At 48.2% G+C, this 12410-nt stretch overlaps 1 protein-coding gene across 1 annotated transcript in view; it reads right to left on the reverse strand.

The window, feature by feature from the left end:
- Positions 1-12410, reverse strand: part of SGK2 (serum/glucocorticoid regulated kinase 2) — a 104863-nt gene that overhangs the window by 56392 nt on the left and 36061 nt on the right. The window contains exon 5 of the mRNA XM_063960302.1: positions 11130-11261. Within this exon, the coding sequence (XP_063816372.1) occupies positions 11130-11261 (132 nt within the window). The remainder of the gene's footprint in view (positions 1-11129; positions 11262-12410) is intronic.

Here is a 12410-nt window from a genome sequence, read left to right on the forward strand (position 1 = left end):
AAGAGTTAAACATCTGGGGAGGGGTGGACCTAGCTGTGAGGAAAGTACAGCCTTCTTTAAGGGGAGGGCTTGATATATATAGGGAAGGTGAAGCCATTTTAAGTCTCTTGGTGATCTGGTTTCCCACCCTCCCGCCCTGGTAGTTGGAAATTGTGGCACGTGGTGCTTTGGCTCTAAGTTGTTGGCTGTTTTCGTTGGCTATTTATTGGCGGAAAAGAACGGCAGTTTCGTATTGTAGAGAAAACTGTAGTGTTTTACAGTTGGTTGTGGTTTAGGTGCACTCACCTCCATCGACTTATGGCCGCTTGACCACCCGTCCGGGAAGGCAGCGGCAGGGCACCCAGGAGCGGTGGGTAGTCACTGTGGGGGTTGAGTTGTCACCTATTACCGGTTTATGGTAAGTTTTAGTAAATTTATAGGGTTGAGTTATTTAAGTTTAATTTAGATTAAGTGAGCCGTTCTTTTGGGCCGCCACCATATGCCAGCTGGAGCGGCATATTAAATTAATCTCTTTATTACAGGTTTCCTAATGGTTAGGGACAAATAAATAGCTAGCAATTTTCTGCCAAAATTCAAGTCTCAGTGTCGTTATTTCTGGTTATGGTTATGAATGCTTTACTTTCAAAGAAAGGGGTCCACCAAATATCACTAAGATGTTTACTCCTCTTCGCTACCTCTTTCAGTTGGAGTACCAACAAGGCTCAGTCTTGGGTCCTCTGCTTTTCTCTATCTATACCTCATCTGTTAGTGAACTAATCAGCTCTTTTGGATTTCAGTATCATCTGTACGCAGATGATACTCAAATCTACCTATCCTCCCCTGATTTGTCCTCATCTGTACTGGGCTGTGTCACTGAATGCCTTTCTGCCATTTCATCTTGGATGACATCTCGCCACCTCAAACTTAATATTAAAAAACAGAGTTAATTATATTTCCACCGGCCAATAGTAGGTACCAACCTGATATCTCTATCACTGTTGAAAACTTGACAATCTACCCTACCCCACAAGACTCTGATCTGTCCTTTGTTCCCCACATTCAATCTGTCTCAAAATCATGTTACATGCATCTAAAAAACATATCCAAAATACGACCATACCTTACACAAGACACTGCTAAAACTCTAATCCATGCTCTCATCATCTCCCGCATTGATTATTGCAATAGTCTCCTAACTGGTCTTCCCAAAACGAGACTATCACCATTACAGTCCATTTTGAATGCAGCTGCGAGGCTAATCTTCCTCGCTAGACGTTCATTGTCTGCAGATCCACTCTGTCAGTCCCTCCATTGGTTACCTGTATTCTACCGTATTCAACATAAAATACTATTACTTACACACAAGGCCATTAACTAAACTACACCAAAGTACATATCTTCGCTCATCTCAAAATATCTCCCAACCCGACCTCTTCGCTCTTCACAAGATCTGCGTCTCTCATCCACACTCATTACTCGCTCCCACTCACGATTGCAGGACTTTCTTCGGGCTGCACCCACTCTGTGGAATGCCCTACCATGTACAATAAGACTCTCCTCTAGTCCCCAAACCTTCAAGCGTTCCCTGAAAACTCACCTCTTCAGGCAAGCTTATCAAATTCCAGAACCGCCCACATAACTTTCATAAACCTTCCTATCAAATTGCATCCAATCTGCACAGTCCACACATATCCTCACATGTCTTCTCATTCTTCACTTTCTCTTCCTCTCCAACCCGGTTCATCATTGCTGTATGACCATATCATACAGCCCACCAAGAACCTTTTCAATCTGGTGGACAACTATGCAATAGATAAAACCTATCCTTGTGTATAAATGACTATTTCCCTATAGATTGAAAGCTTGCGAGCAGGGCCCTCCTACCTCTATTACTGTTTGTTATTACCCAGTTTTGTTATATCATTGTTATTTCCAATTGTAAAGCACAACGGAATTTGCTGCACTATATAAGAAACTGTTAATAAATAAATAAATAATAAATAATAAAAAATGGTGATAGGACAACAGGGAAATGAGAAGGTGATTTATAATGAGAAAGCACATAGAACACATGACTATAGTATAGGCTATTCACATCTTGCATTTTAGTGGTAAATGGCGCTAACAGCTCAAATGCAGCAAAGTATTTAAGTAGGATCAGTCCAATAAGACAAAATAAGATTTTACTCACCGGTAAATCTATTTCTCGTAGTCCGTAGTGGATGCTGGGAACTCCGAAAGGACCATGGGGAATAGCGGCTCCGCAGGAGACTGGGCACAACTAAAGAAAGCTTTTAGGTCACCTGGTGTGCACTGGCTCCTCCCACTATGACCCTCCTCCAAGCCTCAGTTAGGACACTGTGCCCGGACGAGCTGACATAATAAGGAAGGATTTTGAATCCCGGGTAAGACTCCTACCAGCCACACCAATCACACCGTATAACTCGTGATACTATACCCAGTTTAACAGTATGAAAACAACTGAGCCTCTCAACAGATGGCTCAACAATAACCCTTTAGTTAACAATAACTATGTACAAGTATTGCAGACAATCCGCACTTGGGATGGGCGCCCAGCATCCACTACGGACTACGAGAAATAGATTTACCGGTGAGTAAAATCTTATTTTCTCTGACGTCCTAGTGGATGCTGGGAACTCCGAAAGGACCATGGGGATTATACCAAAGCTCCCAAACGGGCGGGAGAGTGCGGATGACTCTGCAGCACCGAATGAGAGAACTCAAGGTCCTCCTCAGCCAGGGTATCAAATTTGTAGAATTTTGCAAACGTGTTTGCCCCTGACCAAGTAGCAGCTCGGCAAAGTTGTAAAGCCGAGACCCCTCGGGCAGCCGCCCAAGATGAGCCCACCTTCCTTGTGGAATGGGCTTTTACTGATTTAGGATGCGGCAGTCCAGCCGCAGAATGCGCCAGCTGAATTGTGCTACAAATCCAGCGAGCAATAGTCTGCTTAGAAGCAGGAGCACCCAGTTTGTTGGGTGCATACAGGATAAATAGCGAGTCAGTTTTCCTGCCTCTAGCCGTCCTGGAAACATAAATTTTCAAGGCCCTGACTACGTCCAGTAACTTGGAATCCTCCAAGTCCCTAGTAGCCGCAGGCACCACAATAGGTTGGTTCAAGTGAAAAGCTGATACCACCTTAGGGAGAAACTGGGAACTTGTCCTCAATTCCGCCCTATCCATATGGAAAATCAGATAAGGGCTTTTACATGACAAAGCTGCCAATTCTGACACACGCCTGGCTGAAGCCAAGGCCAATAACATGACCACTTTCCACGTGAGATATTTTAGATCCACGGTTTTAAGTGGCTCAAACCAATGTGATTTTAAGAAACTCAACACCACGTTGAGATCCCAAGGTGCCACTGGAGGCACAAACGGGGGCTGAATATGCAGCACTCCTTTCACAAACGTCTGAACTTCAGGTAGTGAAGCTAGTTCTTTCTGGAAGAAAATCGACAGAGCCGAGATCTGTACCTTAATGGAGCCCAATTTCAGGCCCATAGTCACTCCTGCTTGTAGGAAATGCAGAAATCGACCTAGTTGAAATTCCTCTGTTGGGGCCTTTTTGGCCTCACACCAAGCAACATATTTCCGCCATATGCGGTGATAATGCTTTGCAGTTACATCTTTCCTGGCTTTAATCAGCGTAGGAATGACTTCCTCCGGAATGCCCTTTTCCTTCAGGATCCGGCGTTCAACCGCCATGCCGTCAAACGCAGCCGCGGTAAGTCTTGGAACAGACAGGGCCTCTGCTGCAGCAGGTCCTGTCTGAGCGGCAGAGGCCATGGGTCCTCTGAGATCATCTCTTGAAGTTCCGGGTACCACGCTCGTCTTGGCCAATCCGGAACCACGAGTATTGTTCTTACTCCTCGTTTTCTTATTATTCTCAGTACCCTTGGTATGAGAGGCAGAGGAGGGAACACATAAACTGACTGGTACACCCACGGTGTCACTAGAGCGTCCACAGCTATCGCCTGAGGGTCCCTTGACCTGGCGCAATATCTCTCTAGTTTTTTGTTTAGGCGGGACGCCATCATGTCCACCTGTGGCCGTTCCCATCGATTTACAATCAGCGTGAAGACTTCTGGATGAAGTCCCCACTCTCCCGGGTGGAGGTCGTGCCTGCTGAGAAAGTCTGCTTCCCAGTTGTCCACTCCCGGAATGAACACTGCTGACAGTGCTAGTACGTGATTTTCCGCCCATCGGAGAATCCTTGTGGCTTCTGCCATTGCCATCCTGCTTCTTGTGCCGCCCTGTCGATTTACATGGGCGACTGCCGTGATGTTGTCTGACTGGATCAGTACCGGCTGGTGTAGAAGCAGGGATTTTGCCTGACTTAGGGCATTGTAAATGGCCCTTAGTTCCAGAATATTTATGTGTAGGGAAGTCTCCTGACTCGACCATAGTCCTTGGAAGTTTCTTCCCTGTGTGACTGCCCCCCAGCCTCGAAGGCTGGCATCCGTGGTCACCAGGACCCAGTCCTGTATGCTGAATCTGCGGCCCTCTAGAAGATGAGCACTCTGCAGCCACCACAGCAGAGACACCCTGGTTCTTGGAGACAGGGTTATTAGGCGATGCATCTGAAGATGCGATCCGGACCATTGGTCCAACAGGTCCCACTGAAAGATTCTGGCATGGAACCTGCCGAAAGGAATTGCTTCGTAAGAAGCCACCATCTTTCCCAGGACCCGCGTGCAGTGATGCACCGATACCTGTTTTGGTTTCAGGAGGTCTCTGACTAGAGATGACAGCTCCTTGGCTTTCTCCTCCGGGAGAAACACTTTTTTCTGGACTGTATCCAGAATCATACCCAGGAACAGTAGACGTGTCGTCGGAACCAGCTGTGATTTTGGAATATTCAGAATCCAACCGTGCTGGTGTAGCACCTCCTGAGATAGTGCTACTCCCACCAACCACTGCTCCTTGGACCTCGCCTTTAATAGGAGATCGTCCAAGTACGGGATAATTAAAACTCCCTTTCTTCGAAGGAGTATCATCATTTCCGCCATTACCTTGGTAAACACCCTCGGTGCCGTGGAGAGTCCAAACGGCAGCGTCTGGAATTGGTAATGGCAATCCTGTACCACAAATCTGAGGTACTCCTGGTGAGGATAGTAAATGGGGACATGCAGGTAAGCATCCTTGATGTCCAGGGATACCATGTAATCCCCCTCGTCCAGGCTTGCAATAACCGCCCTGAGCGATTCCATCTTGAACTTGAATTTTTTTATGTATGTGTTCAAGGATTTCAAATTTAAAATGGGTTTCACCGAACCGTCCGGTTTCGGTACCACAAACAGTGTGGAATAGTAACCCCGTCCTTGTTGAAGTAGGGGCACCTTGATTATCACCTGCTGGGAATACAGCTTGTGAATTGCCGCTAGCACAGCCTCCCTGTTTGAAGGAGTAATCGGCAAGGCAGATTTTAGGAACCGGTGGGGTGGAGACGCCTCGAATTCCAGTTTGTACCCTTAAGATACTATTTGCAGGATCCAGGGATCCACCTGTGAGCGAGCCCACTGATCGCTGAAATTTTTGAGGCGGCCCCCCACCGTACCTGGCTCCACCTGTGGAGCCCCACCGTCATGCGGCGGACTTGGAAGAAGCGGGGGAGGACTTTTGCTCCTGGGAACCTGCTGTTTGTTGCAGCCTTTTTCCCCTACCTCTGCCTCTGGACAGAAAGGACCCGCCTTTTCCACGCCTGTTTTTCTGAGTCCGAAAGGACTGTACCTGATAAAACGGCGCCTTTTTAGGCTGTGAGGGAACATGGGGTAAAAATGCTGACTTCCCAGCAGTTGCTGTTGAAACTAGGTCCGAGAGACCAACCCCAAATAACTCCTCACCCTTATAAGGCAAAACTTCCATGTGCCTTTTTGAATCTGCATCCCCTGTCCACTGGCGAGTCCATAAGCCTCTCCTAGCAGAAATGGACAATGCACTTATTTTAGATGCCAGCCGGCAGATCTCCCTCTGTGCATCTCTCATGTATAAGACTGAGTCTTTTATATGCTCTATGGTTAGCAGAATAGTGTCCCTGTCTAGGGTGTCAATATTTTCTGACAGGGAATCTGACCACGCAGCGGCAGCACTGCACATCCATGCTGACGCAATAGCTGGTCTGAGTATAATGCCTGAGTGTGTATATACAGACTTCAGGATCGCCTCCTGCTTTCTATCAGCAGGTTCCTTGAGGGCGGCCGTATCCGGAGACGGTAGTGCCACCTTTTTAGACAAACGTGTGAGCGCTTTATCCACCCTAGGGGGTGTCTCCCAACGTGACCTATCCTCTGGCGGGAAAGGGAACGCCATTAGTAACTTCTTAGAGATTACCAATCTTTTATCAGGGAAAGCCCACGCTTCTTCACACACTTCATTTAATTCTTCTGATCGGGGAAAAACTACGGGTAGTTTTTTCTCCCCAAACATAATACCCTTAGTGGTACCTGGGTTTATATCAGAAATTTGTAACACCTCTTTCATTGCTTCAATCATGCAACGAATGGCCTTAGTGGACATTAGACTAGACTCATCGTCGTCGACACTGGTGTCAGTATCCGTGTCGACATCCGCGTCTGCCATCTGAGGTAGCGGGCGTTTTAGAGCCCCCGATGGCCTTTGAGACGCCTGGACAGGCACGAGCTGAGAAGCTGTCCCGCATTTGGCATGTCGTCAAATTTTTTGTGTAAGGAGTCGACACGTGCACGCAATTCCTTCCATAAGTCCATCCACTCAGGTGTCTGCCCCGCAGGGGGTGACATCCCTTCTATAGGCATCTGCTCCGCCTCCACATCATTATCCTCATCAAACATGTCGACACAGCCGTACCGACACACCGCACACACACAGGGAATGCTCTAACAGAGGACAGGACCCACAAAAGCCCCTTGGGGAGACAGAGTGAGAGTATGCCAGCACACACCAGAGCGCTATATAATGCAGGGACTAACTGAATTATGTCCCCTATAGCTGCTGTTATATATACTGCGCCTAAATTTAGTGCCCCCCCTCTCTTTTTTTACCCTTTTCTGTAGTGTAGACTGCAGGGGAGAGCCAGGGAGCTTCCTTCCAGCGGAGCTGTGAGGGAGAAATGGCGCCAGTGTGCTGAAGGAGATAGCTCCGCCCCTTTTTCGCGGACTATTCTCCCGCTTTTTTATGGATTCTGGCAGGGGTAATTATCACATATATAGCCTCTGGGGCTATATATTGTGGTATTTTTGCCAGCCAAGGTGTTTTTATTGATGCTCAGGGCGCCCCCCCCCCCTAGCGCCCTGCACCCTCAGTGACCGGAGGGTGAAGTGTGTATGAGGAGCAATGGCGCACAGCTGCAGTGCTGTGCGCTACCTTGGTGAAGACTGATGTCTTCTGCCGCCGATTTTCCGGACCTCTTCTTGCTTCTGGCTCTGTAAGGGGGACGGCGGCGCGGCTCCGGGACCGAACACCAAGGCCAGTTCCATGCGGTCGATCCCTCTGGAGCTAATGGTGTCCAGTAGCCTAAGAAGCCCAAGCTAGCTGCAAGCAGGTAGGTTCGCTTCTTCTCCCCTTAGTCCCTCGCTGCAGTGAGCCTGTTGCCAGCAGGTCTCACTGTAAAATAAAAAACCTAATTATATATTTTCTTTTTAGAAGCTCAGGAGAGCCCCTAGTGTGCATCCAACCTCGGCCGGGCAGAAAATCTAACTGAGGCTTGGAGGAGGGTCATAGTGGGAGGAGCCAGTGCACACCAGGTGACCTAAAAGCTTTCTTTAGTTGTGCCCAGTCTCCTGCGGAGCCGCTATTCCCCATGGTCCTTTCGGAGTTCCCAGCATCCACTAGGACGTCAGAGAAATTATATTTGCATATTAGGCTTTTGCCTAGTACTGTCAGTTTAAATAATTCAATATAGATAAACTGAAAGCATAGCAGCCTGGTTCTGCGTCACATACAGCAACGTCTACTGGCGGTCTCCTGTCTGTGACTTTATGCAAATGCCGCTGTAAACTCCTTCCTATATCCATTTGCATGAATGTGCACAGTCTGAAACACCCACATTTAGCATCCATGCATGTTGTAATACAGATAGGTGCAACCTTATATGCCACCATCGGTCGCACCATGGAACTTGCATCCGACAGGTGCAGTTTCACTGTCTGACCATGGCCTCCTATGCTGGCAGCCAGGGCCGGTTCTAGACCTTTTGGCTACCAGGGCGAAAGTTTCCAGTAGTTATGCCCCCTGTAGATATGACACACACACACACACACACACACACACACACACACACACACACACACACACACCTTCCGGACCACTGCCCTCTGCCTGGCCGTCTGCTCCTTGGATCTATGGGAGAGACGTCATGACGTCTTTCCCATAGCGCCGCACACTGCCTGAGCTGGAAGCCGGCTGCCGCTGAGGGGAAGGTGCCGGCTACAGCGGGCACCCACACAGCCCACGGCGCCTGCTGCAGGTGGGATGCGGGAAGCGGGTGGGCGACGGACACATGCAGGGTGACTCTGGCCACGCCCTCAGGCCACAGTGCCCTGGTCACCCGCCCGGCTTGCCCGCGCCTAGAACCGCTCCTGCTGGCAGCTATGCATCTGGGGATATCATTTATTTATCAATGGTCGATTTTTTTGTCGATTTTGCAAATCAGTGGTTTACCTAAGTTACCGTATTCGGTGTGTAAGTACTGTGTTTTTTTTTAAATAATTCCTTTACAGTGGGGGTACAGGTGCCAGCGGCCCGTTAGTGTATGGGCATGCTGGCACTTGTGGTCCTCTAAGTGCCAGGATGCAGGGCAGGCTTTCTGAGACCTGTAGTCCCACCAAAACGACAATATTACTTTTCTTACATCATCAACCCCGCACCCACCACCACCTGGAATGTGGGAAATAGTCCCGGCCTTCACCCCAGGCCTGGGGGACCCCTTTATTGAGGGCGGTTATTGCCTGAGGAATCCGACGCCTGAGGTGACCAGTTTGGGGAAGGGTAATATGATGGCAGGGCCCCCTTAAAGAGCGTCTCCCTACTATAGCATTAACTCCCTTCTCCCCCAACTGGTTGTGCCCGTTGCTTAGTACTGGAAATACGGGGGAAACCCATGCCATTTTCCCAAAAAAATTCCAGTACCAGAACGGGCTCATGGGTCCATGGCTGGTTATGCGTTTCAGAGGGGAACCCACCAAAGAAGCCCTGTACAAATCATATATCCCTTCTATTTGCCTTCGGTTTCAAACTCACAGTTCAAAGCCGACAGCATTTAGAAGTGCAAAATCTGACTGACATTGCAAGTTGAAGCCCGATTGACAATAAATATGCAGGTTTTGCAGCTAATTATGCAGTCTGTGTCAGTCAGTTTTAGATCGATTTAAAATCGACCTAAAATCAACCTTTAGTAATTTACCCCCTAGTGTCAGTCTAATAGGAAATATCACATCCATGACCATAGGATTGATTTAATCATCAGAACATTTAGCAGACTCTGAGACAAGATGCTGATTATTCTGATTTTATCACTTCTTTCAGTGTCTGCTTTCAGCTTGTTTATAATCTGTCAAATTATTGCAAGTTTTTATATGGGTCACAAGATGATGACACAACACTGAGAGATCAGCAAGCTTTATTTACCCTTTCCAACATAAGCCAGTTACTAGAATTGTTTTGGCATGACATTTGGTGTACTAAGTGTATCTGTGTGTTTAATTCAGAAGTGAAGAAAGTGATGTAGATTACAGGAACCATTCTGTCAAACCTAGGAGTCAGCGGGAACTTTTAGGAGCCAGGGAAATGATAGCAGCAGTTTGTTTGTTTGATTGTTTTGCTTTTGATGACTTTGCCTACATGGCTACTTGGATTCACCCATATGTAGTTTAGCAGTTGAGAAATGTACATTGTAAATCAATAGGGTTATTCAGTGTCAGACTGGGGCATGAAAGGCCCACCGGGGGAATGCAGTCATAGGGGCCCATATTTAGAGCCGTGGCCAGCCTCCCAAGAGGCTTGGGTAACCATTAGAGAGTACATGGTTTGGGACTTTTAATAAATATATTTTAGTAAATACTGCTAGTGCATGCATGGCAAAGTACCAAAACAGCAATGCACTGTAGATAATACACCACAGGTCTGTGCAGTATAATGTCATACCTCCCAACTGTCCCGATTTTCGCGGGACAGTCCCGTTTTTTGGGAACTGTCCCGTTGTCCCACCCGCGGGCAGCAGTGTCCCGCGGTGAGGGGGGCAGTTGGGAGTCTCTGTGTCTCGCTGCCCTGCTTAGCAGAGCAGCGGTGAATAGACGCTGTGCGCATGCGCACAGTGTCTATTCACTGGATTCAGAGGGAGAGGGGGCATGCCAGCGGCTCACAGAGCGCTGGGCATGCCCCCTCAGTGACGAAAACGGGGGCGAGGCTCGCGATCTCGGGTTCTCCCACTAAGCCACCCCCCCCTTTTCTTAGGCCACACCCCTTTTCGGGAGCGCGCGTGTGTCCCTCTTTAGAGAACTGTCAAGTTGGGAGGTATGTAATGTAACATATGTATAATTCAAGTGCAGATCTAAAGAGAGGTACTCACGGAGAGATCCATGCTTAAAATCTAAGCAATCTGACTAGATTGCTTAGATTTTAACCATGGATCACTCGTGTGTAGCCCCTACAGCGATAGTGATGCGCATCCCCGCGCATCGCTATCGCTGGTGCTAGATTGGCCTGCCGTGCCAGGCCAATCTAGCACGTCGCTCATTTCACCCGCTGGGTGTAATGAGTGCCCCCCCCGTCTCCCCCCGCACGCTCAGCACACATCGCGCTGTGCTGAGCGGCGGGAGAGATGTGTGCTGAGCGGTTCGCTCAGCACACATCTCTCCCGTGTATAGAGCCCCTTAGTACCTGACCCCTAGAGGAGTGGGTGGGCCCTCTGGGCCCTCCCCCCTGCCTCCCCTCTGTACCCCTGTGGGACAGTCCAACCCTGGGGTTATTTGAAAGTCAATAAAAAAGTGTTAGATTTTATGCTTAAAATATATGTATGTGACCAATGCTTTGAGAGCCATTGTGAGTTTTGTAGTTTCAGATCTGCTCAAATATTCCCTACACTACACATCATGGAGATTTTTCTGTAGGACAATTTCATCATGCTGCAGAAGTGTAATAAGTATTCACTCACCTCTCCACCATTCACGTAGTCTAGTACAAAGTAGAGTTTCTCTGCAGTTTGGAAGGAATAGTGCAGTCCCACCAAGAATGGATGCTTCAAGTTTTTCAGTAAAACATTCCTCTCAGCCATGATGTGCGATTGCTGAGAATGAAATGCAATCAGTTAGAATACAAGGCCTGATTTAGAGGTGCACGCAAATGCCGTCTTTACTGCACGTAGCAGATGTGCGAAACTATACTAATGGCGCTGCCGCTGACTTGTGCAGAGATGCCCGCCGCCGGCTTCTCGTATCCGACACTTACATATAAAAGATGCAACATCGGTTGTAACATCGAATTTCTATGCAACACTGTTTGCTCAGAATGTCCATCTAAACTAAGGGGGTAATTCCAATTGATCGCAGCAGGAATTTAGTTAGCAATTGGGCAAAACCATGGCCCTCATTCCGAGTTGTTCGCTCGGTATTTTTCATCGCATCGCAGTGAAAATCCGCTTAGTACGCATGCGCAATGTTCGCACTGCGACTGCGCCAAGTAACTTTACTATGAAGAAAGTAATTTTACTCACGGCTTTTTCTTCGCTCCGGCGATCGTAATGTGATTGACAGGAAATGGGTGTTACTGGGCGGAAACACAGCGTTTCAGGGGCGTGTGGCTGAAAACGCTACCGTTTCCGGAAAAAACGCAGGAGTGGCCGGAGAAACGGTGGGAGTGCCTGGGCGAACGCTGGGTGTGTTTGTGACGTCAACCAGGAACGACAAGCACTGAAATGATCGCACAGGCAGAGTAAGTCTGGAGCTACTCTGAAACTGCTAAGTAGTTAGTAATCGCAATATTGCGAATACATCGGTCGCAATTTTAAGAAGCTAAGATTCACTCCCAGTAGGCGGCGGCTTAGCGTGTGTAACTCTGCTAAATTCGCCTTGCGACCGATCAACTCGGAATGAGGGCCCATGTGCACTGCAGGGGAGGCAGATATAACATGTGCAGAGAGAGTTATATTTGGGTGGAGTGTGTTCAATCTGCAATCTAATTTGCAGTGTAAAAATAAAGCAGCCAGTATTTACCATGCACAGAAATAAAATAACCCACCCAAATCTAACTCTCTCTGCAAATGTTATATCTGCCTCCCCTGCAGTGCACATGGTTTTGCCCAATTGCTAACTTTCTTGCTGCTGCGATCAACTCAGAATTACCCCCTAAGATGTAAGGGCCAGTGCTACAAAGGAATTTGAAGTCGCTGGTTGGGACACGCCCAGAAAGCAGGTGCGACAGGCCATCGTTTTTGTAG

Source organism: Pseudophryne corroboree, chromosome 3 (genome assembly GCF_028390025.1).
Source record: "Pseudophryne corroboree isolate aPseCor3 chromosome 3, aPseCor3.hap2, whole genome shotgun sequence".
Lineage (NCBI taxonomy): Eukaryota > Metazoa > Chordata > Amphibia > Anura > Myobatrachidae > Pseudophryne > Pseudophryne corroboree.